We start from the raw sequence: 15,723 nt of genomic DNA, 5'->3' as shown, positions 1-15,723 counted from the left end.
CTCCATGGCAACTGAGTGAACTACATCCAGGGATGGTTTTGAGCCCAGAAATAAAGATGAAGAGTTCAGAGGAAGTTCATCGAACCGTCAGCTGATTCGTGTGAGCCGGTTTTCCTTTGCTCGCTTTAAAGAGAAGCGAGCAAAGAGTGAATTTAAAGATTGTGTCAAACATTTTAACACTCAACCCGACCAGCTGGAAAATGTCATGAATAAAATCTGGATTTGACTGTCGTCCATGTGCTCTGACGTCCTGCCAGGCGTGCTGATCACAGGTCAGATGTTTTACGCTCACTCAGTAGTTCTGTCATAAATACGTTTCCATCCCCTCCGAGGGCCCGCCAGCTGTCACGATGATGAACGGCCCCAAACAGTAAGAGCAGGTTTACTGCCCTCAGACACTCACTGGACTGTCAGACTGAACCTGGAGGTACTCACATCCTGTACTTCAGTGAAAGTACTAATACAACACTACAAAATAAATGTGACTGTGATACTGTTACAGATTATTCTTCAGCCTGCTCATAGACACACTGCACATCTCTGCATGATCAATGGCGCTCTGATCAAAGGTCTCACTGAGCTGCTCAGTTACAGTATTTTAGGATCCCTTTAGTTCGATTTACTAAAGAGGTTAATGAGTTTTAAGGTGCAAAACTCCTTTATGCAACAACCAAACTGACTGAAAATGCTGTAAATTACTCAATCAAATGCTCAGTCCTCAGAATGCAGCTAACACACGTTAGCACGTTTCAGTGCTCATTAGAAAGAGTGCAGCTCACAGAATCAATGCAAAATGAGTTTAAAGTGTGTGAAGTGGTGATTACTTCATTAATAGACATTTAAATGAGCGGATTTCAGAGGAGTTTGAAAGCATTATGAAAATATGGTTTCTTACTGGTGTTTGTGTAAATCTGAGTCACTGCAGACTTGATGAAATGACTTCCTGTTTGTCAGCAGTATTTCATCACCTTATATTTATATACAGACACCTACAATGAAGCTTCAAACTCAAAGTACATTTACAAACACACAGATGATGTGGTCAATAAAAACATTTATTAAGGATATGAAGTGTGTCATGTTCACTGCATACTGTGTGTTTAACGGCATCAAACTAACATCCAGGAGGATCGTGACATAAAAGCGGGTGCCATGTTTGTAGTCTTCTGTAGTTTTTACAAGCACAACATGCAGACAACAGAAGGTGTTTTTGAAATAAGAGATAAGAGACTCGTGAGTCTGGTGATCCCACAGTGAATCACTTCAAACGCCGACCACATTTCTGTCACAGTGACGGTGCAAATGAACATGAGACCGTTTTAAGCACCTGAAGGTTTTCAGGTTGGAAGCGTCTTTGGTTTATCACACCCTGGGTCTTACTTTTTCGGGCCTCGTTTCCTCACTAAAATAGTTACGACAGAAAGGCCAAAGCTATGAAAATAAAACCCAAATTGCCAAATTAGTGAAGCAACAACTAGTTTTACAGCAGTAAATCTGCAGATGAATAGTCTTTAAAATGTCAGAAAAGAGTGAAAAATGTCCAGGGTGACGTCCTCAAAGGTCTTTTTTTGTCCAACCGATTCCAAAAACATAGAGAAAACAAAAGCTGCAAATTCTCGCATCTGAGAAGCTGCAAGCAGAGATTTATTTGCATTTTTTCCTCTGTTTCCCTTAAAAAATCTGGTCGTTTCAGCTCTAGTTGTGACGAACCACAACTATCCTTTAATGTCTTTCCCATCTGACCTTCGTGCAGGATGAAGTGAGCTCAGGCTGCTGCAGAATCCACCGCTCTGCGGAGCGGCACCAGGCTCCGACACCTGTGGAGAGCAGCTGGCTTCAAGACTCCACCGTGGCCCCCGTCGGCTCCCCGAGGAGCCCAGGGGTCGGCGGGGGGGTCGGCCACACATCCAGCCTTTCATCCACTCGCTGAGGAGTTCACAGGAGGGACTTCACCAGCGCCACCATGTGGTCAACGCCACACGCTACGTCCACCACTTGACCCGGAACAGTCACCTGCCAGAAAATCAGAGAACACGCTGAGCTTGAGGAAAACGATCTTTCAGCCTTTTCAGCGTGCGTTCTACTTTGATTTAAACAAAGAAGAAGTCGCTCATTATTCCAATCGGTCAGCGTCTGCCGTTACACAGTACACCAGCTGCCCGCCTTTCACTCTTTTGTTTGCAGGACTAATATTGAATCAGTGTTGTCTTACTCGCCACGGGAAGTACTGGTCGTCTCTCTTCCCGATGCCCAAACAACCTCGAACATTCTTCCCCCAAACGAAGAGCTCGCCTCGACCTGCAAGGCAACCGTCAAACATGAGCCCGCTGTGACACCGAGCGCCTGCAGGGCCTCGACGCAGGGCAGCCGCAGTGAGCAGCAAGTCAGAGCTTTCAGCGGGATGATCCCTGAGACGCGCAGAATAACATAAAAACAGCCAGCAGAACGTGTTTTTCCTCAAAGAGAACGTGCTGCGTGAACGACAGAAAAGCACAATAACTACATACATAATAGAGTCTAATACACTTTCATGAGAATATGAAGCCGATTTTAGGAAATGGACCGTTCAAGGCAAAGTCAGTGTTAACATAGTTCAGTCATAAAGGGCAACCTTGGTCGTTTTCAACCTGAAACAGCCAATAAATCGCTATTTCATTAAAACTCAAGAGAAAGAAAAATAAAGCTCACCTAAACCTTCTTGTTTCATCTTTCCACTGTTCCAACAGTCAAAAAATCTGGTTTGGTCTGAGTAAATCCTTAATTTACAAAGTGATGTGTGAAAATTTTCCACCTCTACAAGCTGTTTTCACTGCTTCACCGATGTCCGCCCTCTCCCTCGCTCCTGTCCCGATTCGGTGAATTTAGGCTTTATTTCAACCAAACCAGAGTAGGTGAAGATTGTTGGAACAGTGAGAAGATGAACCAAGGAGGTTTTGGTGAGTTTAATTATGTTTCTGTCCGGTTTGAATGAAATGTGTCTCTGACGATAAAATTAGCGTTTCTGTAAATGGAGTCTGGTGGTTTTGGCGAGAGCTACACAGCGGCTGTTCCTGGTTAAACAAAAAGGATCTCACTCTTTAACAAAAAGGTCTTTCTCTGTTTTCCATAACGCTTTTCCATAACGCTGTCAGACACCTGAATATCAATTTGAGCCTGTCAGCGGCAAAAACAAACACTTTCAGTGGACGCACATTGACAGTGCAAAGATGCACAGAGGGATTACTTTGCAGCCTGTTTCACAGCTGCCGGCCGCAGCGCTCTCGATCAATACTGGAAAAAATCCAAAGATTGTTGTCCCCATTAGTCACTTAGACACAAAAACAAGGGGAAATAGTGTCCTGCTTAAAAAATACCCTTGAACTTTTCTTGTTGCTTCCTGATTTAAAAGTCTGAGACACACTAATAAAAAGTGGCTAAAAGGTTTTCAGTCAATCCTTCGCTGTTCACGGTGACAACAGGCCGCCGTTTGAAGATAAAAACCAGACAAGAAACGCAGCAGACTTCTGGTTCAGTGCCTCAAACATTTACGCCTCACTTTTAGCATTTCAGACTGGATGAGACAGTTTGTGAATTTAATTTCCATCTTTTATCCTCACTGAGCCACTGATGAGGCTCCAGAGGATGAAGCTGATGTTTGAAAGATGAAGCAGAAATCGTGTAAACTCTGTTTCACTCTCTCACCTGTCACTGCAGCAAAGTGGTTGAGGCCACACCTGATCTTGGTGACGGCGACGGACGGGTTGAACTCTGAGCGTCCAAACAGCGTGGAGGGAATCATCTCCGGGGTCGATGATTCGGACAGTTTGGGTCCTTTACCCAGAATGCCGTAGCCCCAAACAAACACCTCGCCTTTATCTGAAGAGTCAGAGACACAGAAACACACATGCTGAGATTGCTGTTCCCCAAATCCATAAAACAGACCAACTCTGGACAATATGTATTACATATGTGCTCTGTTTTAGCGGTTAGCATAGCCAAAGATGTACCAACAGGAAATGATGCACTATGTGCCAAACTTCAAACTTCACAGACACATCAAAACAACCAGTTTACGTCCTTTTCCTCTGTGCACTGAACTGTGGGACAATAATATCCATCAGCACTACACTCAAAATACCTGTAGTTCATACACTGCGTCTGAGAGTACACGCTCTGAGAGGCTACAGCTAAATGCTAACATGCTTATGTTTGGCAGGTATAACGTTGATAATCTTAGTTTAGTGTGTTAGCGTAAGCTCAATATTTTGAGATATTTCAGTAAAACTGAAAAAGTGTCGACCTGCAGGTGGCGCTGCAGGGCATCACCATCGTCAACTGGGTAACATGAATGTCTGCACAAGGTTTCATCTCAATCGTCCAATAGCAGTTGAGATATTTTAGTCTGGGCTTGACAACAGATCACATGTGAAAGCCAAGCTGCCCGTAACATTTAGCACTGATGCTAAGGTCCTGCTCCTTGCATACAAAGCCCTTAATGGGCTAGCATCAAGCTAACTGCTAACTGCAATTTAAAATAGTACGTAGCTTTATAATGGCTATAATGGTGCCATATCTATGTTACTGGCAGCATTGCACAATAGTTTAGGAGCACCAAACATGGATCAGTCTGATTATTTCAGACCTGTTATGGCTGATTTTCAGCTCTGACACGTTTGAGAAATACCAGGTCTGCTTTCTGAATAGCTGTGAACATCAACAGTCCCTGTAAAAAGGCCATTAAAGACAGAAATGATCCAGCTGCTTGACTCAGCTCTCATTAAAACAGCATTAATGGAGGAAAACACAGATTCTGGATGAGTAAAAGCTTCGGCTCTTATCTCACACAGATGTTTGCCAGAAACAGTTGGTGGCGGCCCGTCATACAGTCTGAAAGGTAAACAGATGCCAGACACCAAAAACTGAACTATGACGCCACCAAGAGGCCACGTGAGGAGTCACTCCCACAAGCTCCTCGATTCAGCTGAGAGAACTAAACCGGTCTGACCGACGCTCGCAGTTCAGATGCTCTGGATGGCGTCTGGATGCACGCGTGTGAACTGACCGTTGAGAATGGCCACCTGTGTGCCTCCACACGCCGCCTGGACCACCTTTCCGCAGCCTTTCAGAGGAAGATGTCGAGGAGAGCTGATCTGGAAGAAACAGATAAACCAGCGTTGAGTGATGGTGAGACTCGGCTGCTTGTTGACGCGTCTGCAGCCCCCCGCAGACCCGCCCAGGCAGATTTCACTCATACCATCCAGCCGTCAGCTCCCCTCACCTGCGTGGACTCTGTGACCGAGGCCAGCTGCAGGTATTCAGAGTTGCCCCACCCATACAGCTGTCCGTCTCTGGAGACGGCCAGGCTGCAGTCTCCGTACGTGCTGATCTGCTGCACCTCCACCCCAGCCAGATCCCCAGCGACCTCCACCGGACTGGAGCTGATGTTGTGGTGTCCCAGACCTGCAGGACGAACAAGAACGAGACGGGTGCGCATTCATCAAACGGCGAAAATTGGCTGAATCTTTACAGGAAACTCAGGCTCTCAGTGGCTATCATAGGCTGTAGACATGACATGGAAGATCCTAATTGGTCAAGTGAGGTGTCAATGGAAAGGTCAGAGGGCAGCACGCAAAGTACTCTACTGGATTTGTTGACTGTGCTGCTGATGCATACTATTGTCCCACAATGCAATGCATGAAGGAGCTGGAGGAGCTGCTCACATCTACAAAAATGAGAACACTTTGAAGATGGTGGTGAGAAAGCTGTCAGATATCAAACCTTTAAAAATACTGTTTGAATCAGTGGTGATACTCCAAAGGCCTGTGCACTACATGGATTTATTGTACATAATTAGTTTGTATACAGTCGAAGTCTGACAACAGACATTTGGGACGGACCGTCAGACATCCCTGCAGAACCTCAAACTCGTACCGAATACTGATGAGACAAAATGTTTTGTTCTCAAGAACACATAATACCATCTCCCATCTGTCTGCCATCCACGCAGAGCAGCACGAAGCTGTTCAGTCTTATAAATATCTCAGAGTTTCGTTCGACAGCGAGTCTTAATTCTAAACCACACGTGGAGCAACTGGTGCAGAATCTGAAGGGTTTGTATATCTGAACGAAGCCTGATTTCCTCTGTGGAATCAACGATGGCGTCTGTGCCCGAAGGCTGCTCATTCCACCTTAAATCATCCATCACTGCGCTTCAGTACAGGAGATAAATCGTCCAGTCTGCAGTCATGTCTTCTGCTAAAGACACCTCAGTTCACCACTTTGCGTGGCTTAAATCTTCAGAGTGTATGTTGAATCTCTCTCCTTCTACAGAAACCGTGATCTCGCTGAGATTAAAGAATAATCTAAAACATAGATAGTGCTGCAGAAGAAGCTTGTACCAAGTTTTCTTGTACTTCAGTTGTGTCTCAGTTCAGCTTCAGTGTTGCAGAACTGGCTGCTCAGAAAAGACATTTTTCATCTGGCTTTCAAGGTTAAGAGTGCTGACTGCGCCCGATGCAGCAAACTGTCACTGTGACACGCAGTGCACTGACCCGTCTGTCCATCTGCTCCCCATCCACACGCCAACACTCGCCCTGCCTCGGTGAGGAAAAGGCTGTGGTCCTGTCCGCACGCCACCTGGAAACCAAACGTGACTCTCAATCACAATGATCGAACCCCATCCGAGCGCTGACACATGCAAACGCACACGACACACATGAAATCTGCTCGTCTGAATCGACTCCACAGAGACGCATTCGGCACGTGAACAAGTGCAAATGTTACCACGGGCAGGTGTTGGTGCACTGCGGCTACACGGAGTGTGTGATGTGGGTGCTGGTGCACCTGAGGGTCTGTTACAGGAAGACCAGAACCATCTGTCATCACAGCTCAGGCTGCACTCACCTGGACGACCCTGCAGCCGAAGCCTTCTATCTTGTGAATGATGTGACTGCCGCTGTTTGGACATGAGACAGAGAAATGAGCAATCCATCATTGGAGGACGGCGAGAGAGGCCACACATCCGTTTCTCGACAACCTCCCGCTTGTATCAGCAAGAACACAACTCCCAGATGAACAATAAATCCGAGGCAAACAGCCGATGAATTATTCCTTTCAACAGGTATGGTGTCTAATTTACAAGTGTAAGTTCAACCTTTGGGAGCAGGTGATGGAAAAAACCTTTTGTCACTGTTTGTTCTCAAGGCCAAGAATGAAGCTTAAAAACAAAGGCTGGAAAATCATTTTTCTGCTAAGGATCCCTTAAATATGGTTAAGATAAGTACTGACAGGGACATGCACATTAAAAAAATAAACCCATCAGCGCTCTCTGCTGGACAAACTGTGTAATTAAAGTCCAACATTGATGCTGAAGTAAACTGAAGTGTCTAAAACTGCAAACAAGCAGCCAGAATCCTTCGTTAAGGTAATTAAACTGTAGTTAAATGGACGTAGTGCAGAGTCTTACCACAGCTGCACACGCCTGCTTAGAATGAGGGATTATTTTATTTGTTTTGCCTTTAAATAAAGTCTTTACACAGTTTGTTTACAACCAGTCGCCATGTTCCCTCATCTCAGCAATGACTTCATAATTTATAAAACTGATGCAAAATGACCCAAAAATGTAACAAAGCAGAATTCTGACAAAAGCAGCAAATGAGAATGAATGAAAACACATCAGATCAGTCTGAAAATAAAACGATTGACTGAGCAGCAGCATGAGTGCTTTGGGACAAACCTGTAGACTTCATCTTCAACTATCCTCCTCCCACACTGGCCGTACGCGTTGTTTCCCATACTGAAGACTGGAAGCAGACAGGAGGAGGTGAAGGGCAGAGCATGAAAAACAGTGATGATACAGTCAGACCAAACTCCAGCCAGAAATCTGCTAATTAAACGCCCAACAGCACAGCACATACCAGATAAAACACGTGGAGGCCTTAAACACACATGAAAGAGCCGTTCTTTCATTTGGCAAACATGAAGAGACTCATTTCAACTGAATTCATGAAGTAAAATAAAATCTGCACAAGCGTTACACAAAGTCGAGGGCAGCAAAAGAGACATGAGCCCTTTCTAAAAACTGAGCTTTCAGTTTTTAGAAAGTGGCGCTTGTTAGAACATCTGTGCTAAATCACTGAGCGGGCCAGCAGACCATTATGGGCTTTTAGATGAGATTCAACAGCTGCCTGCTAATCATTCCTTCTCACTGAGAGGTGGGAGAAGGATGGTAAAGGACGCACAGCGCAGCAGGAGGCTGTTAACAACCCCATACCAGGTGTTCTTCCTCTTCCCACAAGCTGTGACGAACACTCGGCTGCTGCGTCTCCTCTAAAAAGCCTTTAGTGATTTATAGCGACGATGTTGACGTCGAGCGGCGCGTGCTGCATCGAGCTGGCGCAGGACGAGTCTCTTACCTCCCTCTTGGTCGGTGAGGACCAGCGAGTGAGCGCGGCCACATGCAACCTGAACCACTTTGGTCTGCAGAGGATCCACAAGAGGAAGAGCCACCGGGGAGGGTTCCAACACGTAGTCGTAGCTCTGATCTGCAGGGATATTCGCAGAGACAGGAAGCAAGCTGCACTGACTTCATTCATGTGGTAGAAACCAGCAGCGACAATTGAAGTAATCAATTAGCTGTCAACCGTTAAACTAATCACCAAATATTTTGACAATCGATTCATCAGTTTGAGTGATTTTTCAAGAGAAAGAAAGGCCAAATCCTCTGATTCAAGCTTCTTAAGTGGGAATATTTTCTAGTTTCTTCACCCCTCTGTGACAGTAAACTGAATATCTCTGGGTTCTCTGTTTTTTCACCATTTTCTGACATTTCATCGACAAACATGTAATCAATTAATCCAGAAAATAACAGACAGATTACTTGACATTGAAAGACTGAAAGCACAAAACAAGGAGCTAACAGAAGCTCATTCTCTGTGGAAGTAAGTCAAGCAGAGTGTTTTGTCTTACGCCGGCTGTGTTGTGTGCGCTGGAAGCCCAGCTGGGAGTCCTTGTTCAGGCCCATGCCCCACAGCTTGATCACATCTTTGGTCGGGGAGGCGATGAGAGTGAAGCCGTAACCACAAGCGGCAGAAGAGATCTGCAACGCAGCGCGTTCAGTCATGAAACTACTTCAACACATCTTCACCTCACAAAACGCACAGTCCAGACTGCGATGATGCAGCAGTGCAGCTGATTCGATCTGAAATCTTTATGATTGACACTGAACAATAATCACTGACATGTGCTGTCTACTTTCACCTGCTCTGCCGTCTCCAGACGGTAAGGAGTCAGCTGGTATTTCCGGGGCTTCTTCCTGCCGCTGTCCGGCACCACAAAGCTGGGGATACCCAGAGCGCCAGTGAAGCTGAAGCCCCACACAAACACTTTGTGGCTGGGCTTTTTGTGCTGGCCGACATACTGAAAAACAGGACCGGTGCTGCTCTTCTCCTGAGGTCTGGATGCTTTACTGAGTGTGGCATAACCACAGACCTGAAGCCCTGCAGTCATGTGTCGAGTGCACAGTCGCACGCGTGGAAGAGCCATCCTGTAGAAAGAGACGAGGCAGGGCTGCATAACGGACAACAGGTAATAGTTTAAAACAGTCTGCATAAAAACCAAAAAACAAAGGCCAGTTAAAGATGACCCGAGAAGCCAGTTTTACACATTTGGAGGGAGGCTGTTTTCATAATTCAAGCTGAAATAGTATATCAGAACTACATCCTTGCCATACAAAATTGCAGTTTTTCATTAGATAAGCTTAAATCAGCATGAAACAACACAGTAAAACTAGACAAACGTTTGCAAACATTTTGCATCACCTGCAGAAATAACACGCTGTATGTAGTATAAAGTTGAAAAATACTGGCACTTATAAATGTTGAACATGCCTAACAAAAGCATTGAGCAATAATAGCTTGTCTAGTCACGAATTTCAGAAAATATCTCAGCTTTAGTCTAAATAGACGTACAACCGTACTGTACGTACTGTGTTGTGGAGTGAAAATGTACAATCGCCAAATTGCGTTCACTTATTCTCACAAATAATCGCCATAGCCTTATTAAGCATGAAACACAGGACACTGTGAGCCATTTAGGAATTACAATGTTGGTCATTGTCTACTTATAACTTCGGCTTGCTGCTGGTCTAGTAAACAGCTCTAAATTTGAATTAAATGTCACATTTTAATGCCCTCACCAGCAGCAGTCCCGTTATGCTAACGAACTTCAGCTAACGCAGGAGGTTGACACCGATGAGTAGACTAACACGTGAAACGGCTAATACAGATTAAAATGATGGCAAGATAACTGATGTTCAGCTCATCTGAGTAATGCCGAATGACAACACGGCTCCTAAACACTCGAACAAGGTACAAGAAGATGTTCTACTAAGCACGTGCGTTTGACAATGCTCACGCGAGTGTTAAATTATCAGTAATATGAACGGAGTTTCACCTCGTGTTTTTGTGTTTTTCCACATGCAGCCACTGACTTCTGGTGAACTTACCTTTACTTCCTGTTAGACCGGGTTTCGTAAAAACCTCCACAGGCTGAAGAACTAACTTGTGCTGTACAGAAGCTAATGTGAACCTGCTGAATTGGTAATAACAGATTTCAATGTCATTATCGCGTGTTTGTTTATCTTTAGCTAACTTGACCCCGGAAGAGGAAAAGCCGTTCTTCTTCTACGGTTCTGTTTCCCCCTCTCCGTCTTACTGTAAACATTAGTCATCAGTAAAGCATTGCGCCACCTACCGGAGTGGAGTTCACATACAGGACACAACCTCTGAAATCATTGAAGTAAATAACAAAATAGGAAGACAGGAAGTGGAAATGAAATCATTTTATTGTGGAAAAATTGGCAAAAATAATCTTATATCATTGTTCATTTAGTATTTATTGTTTTATCTGCCTTTAATGAACACCACCTCCCATAAGTTCAAGATGTTTCTGGGCTAAACACCACGGCAGACAGAAAAGGCAAGTTCATGAGCAAGTTTAGGAGACGCGGCAAGATCAGCCGCTGCAGTTAGCTTAGCTTAGCACCAAGCTCCCTGCAAACTACAAGTGTTCCTCTATTCAACATGTTAACATCACTCTGCAGACTTCTCATTTTTAATTCCAACACATTAGTGACTCCTGTTCTTTAAAAATGTCTGCAGAGCTGAATGGAGAAATCACACCTGTGTTTGCTTTAACTGTCCGCAACTGACCAATAATCTACTCTTGAGTCAGATTAGAGCGACTAAGGAAGTGGGTTAATGCTGCAGGCTTGTCAGGTGAGAACCTGACCTTAGCCTCACAGGTTATTAACCTGCAGCAGCAGACATGAGTAATCGCACGCAGAGCCACATGAAATATGAAACATATTATGAATTGTGATTATCCACTGTTCCTTCATTTTAACCTCAAAAGTTCCAATAACAGCTGAAGTGTGATTATTAATGTTCATCATGTCCTTCTCTCAGGAAGGGAAACGTGATGCTGCCCCCTGCTGGCGTTTGTATGTGGAGAACAGAGCTGTCTGTTCACCAGGAGGTCAGAGGAGGAACACACAGCTGAAAAGCCCTGAAAGCGCTCTCACTTTGATCCTAATGCACGTCAAGCAGTTTGATGCTTTACGTGATGATGACGATGATGATGATGATGATGATGATAAAAATGATTATTTATGTCTCAATTTTGTTAAAATGAGCATCAGAATCTTGTTCCAGTGTGAATTTTAATCTAACATTGGCCGTGTATGAACTCATATATTTTCTCATTGTTTTATTTTACTTGATTTAATTTGGTCTATTTACTCTATTTCTAACTGTACTTTATTACTATTAATTATGAGTAGTTTTATTTGTCTTCATCTTATTTTGCATTCATTTTCTGTCCCTGTTTTCAGGCCTTTGGCGCCTGTGATTTCTTTGTTTTAAAGCACTTTGAGGTGCACTTTATCACTAAGATTTCTAAGACTTTTTGTTGTTTCGTACTTTGAATGTTCATCAGTATTAAACCCTTTTTAATGAACTCTTCTGCTTCATGTCAGTAGGTGTTCTGTATACATGCATGGACAGATCAGGCTGCACATGGAGCTAAAGTACCCTGTTTAAAGACATGAGGACAAGTGTTTTATGAGCAAACTCCAGTTATTTGTACTTTAGAGGGATTCAGCCGCAGCCTCGTATCACCCGCCCCGTCTAAAAGCAGGTATCTGCAGAGAAGACTGTAATCCTTTAAGAGGATCAGGTCTGAGATCCAGGGGGAAGGGATAAAGGCTCCACTAACTGTCCGTAGTAGCCTGCACATGGCATTTCTGTCATCTTGACAGACGGAGCATGTGTCCGTCTGAAACGCGCTGAGCTTCAGGCTTTGTGCCTTTTCTGGAGCAGAGACAGCGATGGAGGCCGGGGCCGGGTCCCGCTGCCGGGGTGTCGTCTCCTGGATCTGAGGACGGCCGAGGGGAGCCGGGGTCACGGTAAGATCCAGGACGCGAGCGTGAAGCGCTGCACGTGTCCCACACGAAGAACAAAAGGTCACTGGGTCAAAGCTGACAGCGTGGGCTGCTTCTAAATGCTGACTGTGGCGTTAAAATAGAGAATCTAACATGCATGCAGGCTGTTTTATACCACAGATTTGTGACATTTTTAGGGTAACTTTTGAGAACTTGGTGCTGAACTCTGTCAGAGTGGTATTTAACTTTCAGCCAAATTATTGAACTTGTCTGCTGATTGATTATTGTTTTTTTAAGTGTTACATCCTAAATAACATCATAATGAAAGATGCTGATTTTAAACATGTTTAAATTAAACATAAATGACTTTTAAAGTGACAGAAAACGCAACATGCCGCAGCTCTATTTCAGCCTCTCATGATACCAGTTGTCCAATGAAATCCCTCCACTCGTCCCGCAGGCAGCCATGGTCGTGCTGGAGGTGATCTGCAGCCTGATTGGCTGGTTCTGTCTCTACCTGCTGTTCTGCTGCACCTTCGCTCCGCGGGGGCCGGAGTGGAACTGCCGGCTCGTCACGCTGATCCACGGGGTCGTCATCGTGCTGCTGACGGCGTACGTCATCTTCATAGACGGACCCTGGCCCCTGACGCACGCAGGTCAGTCACGTGACGAGCGACAGGCACGGTGACGTCAAACTCACCTGACGCAGGTGTTTTTTAATGCAAAGTTAAAATAGAAACAGACTTTCAGATTATGTTTGTGTCTCCTGTGATCTGCTTAGATCTGTTTTAAGTACATTTACTCAAGTATTGTACAATTCTGAGGTCATTACTTCTATTTTACTACATTTCAGAGATAAACTTTGTGCTTTTTGCTGCATTTATTTGATAGATTTAGTTACTAGTTACTGTTTGCATTCAGATTATTAATCCAAATATGATCAACAAATATATTATTATAGATTAGGATACACTACAGTATAAAGAGTAATTAAAAATACCTTTAATGCACTTTAATGAGTCAGTGCGTTTAATCCAGTTTGTTCTGAACTGGGCCGTTCTGCATCATGAGTACTTTTACTTTTGATACTTTTACTTGTTACTGAGTATTTCTATGGCTTTGCTACTTTTACTTAAGTAAAGGATAAAAGTGCTTCTTCAACCACTCACAGAAGGACAGTTTACACATCAGAGAATGAGCCCAGGTGACAAACAGCTTTCTTTATGCAGCTTATTACTGGAACTGTTGGGTACAAAGGCCATAAATGAGACCATTACTCTTGTTTTGCGCACTCTGAGGCTCAAAGCAGGTGTTTGACATGTGACTTCCTCTCAGGCACAGAAAACACTGAGCTGCAGACCCTCTCCCTGGCCGTCTGCTTGGGTTACTTCCTCTTCGACATGTGCTGGTGCGTATGTAACCACACCGAGGGCCCGGTCATGATGGCCCACCACGCCGCCAGCATCGCGGGCATCCTGCTGGCCCTGCTCATGGGCGTGTCGGGCTGCGAGACCTGCGGCGTCATCTTCGGCAGCGAGATCACCAACCCCCTGCTGCAGATCCGCTGGTTCCTCCGCCGGCTGGGCCTGTACGACAGCCTGCTGGGCGACGCCGTGGACCTGCTTTTCATTTTCCTGTTCGCCACCGTGCGAGTGGGCGTGGGCACGGCCATGTTCTACTGCGAGCTCACGTCGCCCAGGACCACGCTGGTGATGAAGCTCGGCGGCGTGGTCATGTACGGACTGGCCTGGGTGTTCATGGTGGACATCGCCCGGTTTGGCTACAAGAAGAGTCGGACCAAGTATAGACGGTGGCTGGAGAACCACAAGGTCAAAGACGCCAACACGAAGAAACCGGACGACGGGATTCACCTGAAAGACAATTAAACTCACAGCTTCGATCGTTCATCCAGTCATGTGTTCACAAAGCGGTGAACCTCCTCCATCCTCAATGAACGACTGAGCCTTTCCAGGACGCCCCTTTCATATCCAGTCATCATCCTCTCACCTGTTACCAGTGAGCCTGTTTACCTGTGGAACGATCCAAACAGGTGTTTTTGGAGCGTTCCACATCTGTCCCAGACTTTGAACCGTGTTGCTTCAACAGATTAAAATCAGCAGATATTTACAAAAATCAATGAAGCCAATGAGGTCAAATGTTAAACAGGTCGTTTGCAGTCACGTGACACTAAATTCAGACGGAGGGCGGGAAGTGAAAACCGCAGAGGGCGAGATGGAGGAAGGTTCTTACTGCGCTGGTTTAGAAGAAATTAAATAAAATTAAACTTTAAATCACCACAGATTGAAAACAACAGCTACTGTTACAGCATTTCTGCCATTATCCGACACAGACGCTCAACTTAATTTCTCTCATTTTTCACCCTTATAAACAACTTTTGGTACTCAGTAAAAGCTCCTGGTGGTTTCTTGGTTTGATCGATCTGAACAACCGTAAACGATGCAAAACATCAGCATTTTGAGTGTTTTAGTGTTTCCTACAAAAAATGACTTCCTGCCCTCCAGCTGCAGTTTGAGTCACGTGACATCATCAACAGACTACATATTGTCTTTGTACTGTTTCCAGATTAGCATCACGTTGTTTTATTTCTATTCTAAACAGCGTCTCAGCTGTTTGCAATAACAGCATGGAATAATTATACCCACTTTTATGGTATACTCATGTTCAAACGTAGTACTACTGCATCAACACGATGTGTCAAACTGCTTTTTTACTCCGGTCTGCTGAGTCTGCTTTGGAAACCGATCTGGTTTTCTGAAGCCGAGTTCAGCTGAAGCTGACTTTCTTGTCTTTGTAGCATTCAGAGTTGAGACATGAGGGACGTCTGATTTGATTTAGCTGATTTGTGTCGATGCTTTCAATGTCTGTGCGACCGATGCTGCTGCCATAATGTTTTCATGCCACAAACGGGAAAGAGAAACATCTGGAAGTCATCTCCTCTTGTAGCTATCAGCCATATTTTTAACTTTACCTCAATCCACCAAACCAGCGTTCAGTTATATTTTACATGTTTTCAGCTGCGACAGAAGCGTCCGTTACAAACGGAGACAACGTTCTGTGAGAGAAAAGACATTAAAATCAAAGCAGTAACTGTCACACGTTGTTAGCTGTCATTGATTTCCACATCTGTCTGCATCTTCTCTGCCATTCTGTCAATCATCTCATGACCCCTCTGCATCAGAACGTCAGATCTGTATTAATCCGCAACTGAAAATAGTCCCCAACAAATGCGATATTTACAGCTTTTTGAGTAACAACTGCAAGAAACTACAGACGTTAGATTCTAA

The 15,723-nt window shown here is 44.7% G+C and overlaps 2 protein-coding genes across 2 annotated transcripts; one reads left to right on the top strand and one right to left on the bottom strand.

Annotated features, from left to right (window-relative positions):
- Positions 1-1,038: 1,038 nt before the first annotated feature.
- rcc1l (RCC1 like) lies at positions 1,039-10,671 on the bottom strand. The gene is made up of 12 exons (XM_070983049.1): positions 10,484-10,671; positions 9,238-9,523; positions 8,947-9,076; positions 8,394-8,522; positions 7,715-7,781; positions 6,883-6,934; positions 6,531-6,615; positions 5,258-5,439; positions 5,042-5,129; positions 3,682-3,855; positions 2,213-2,298; positions 1,039-2,013 (listed from the first exon to the last, which is right to left on the bottom strand). Exons 2-12 carry the CDS (start codon positions 9,520-9,522, stop codon positions 1,936-1,938), a joined length of 1,356 nt encoding a protein of 451 aa, XP_070839150.1. The 5' UTR covers position 9,523; positions 10,484-10,671; the 3' UTR covers positions 1,039-1,935.
- A 1,287-nt stretch (positions 10,672-11,958) lies between these two features.
- On the top strand, positions 11,959-14,539 carry tlcd5b (TLC domain containing 5b). The gene is made up of 3 exons (XM_070983283.1): positions 11,959-12,442; positions 12,879-13,074; positions 13,754-14,539. The coding sequence occupies exons 2-3, from the start codon at positions 12,885-12,887 to the stop codon at positions 14,302-14,304; spliced, it is 741 nt and encodes a 246-aa protein (XP_070839384.1). The 5' UTR covers positions 11,959-12,442; positions 12,879-12,884; the 3' UTR covers positions 14,305-14,539.
- The last annotated feature ends 1,184 nt before the right edge of the window (positions 14,540-15,723 follow it).

Source organism: Chaetodon trifascialis, chromosome 16 (assembly GCF_039877785.1).
Source record: "Chaetodon trifascialis isolate fChaTrf1 chromosome 16, fChaTrf1.hap1, whole genome shotgun sequence".
Lineage (NCBI taxonomy): Eukaryota > Metazoa > Chordata > Actinopteri > Chaetodontiformes > Chaetodontidae > Chaetodon > Chaetodon trifascialis.
The sequence above is the reverse complement of the archived record's forward strand: the minus strand, read 5'-3'. Positions and strand labels throughout refer to the sequence as shown.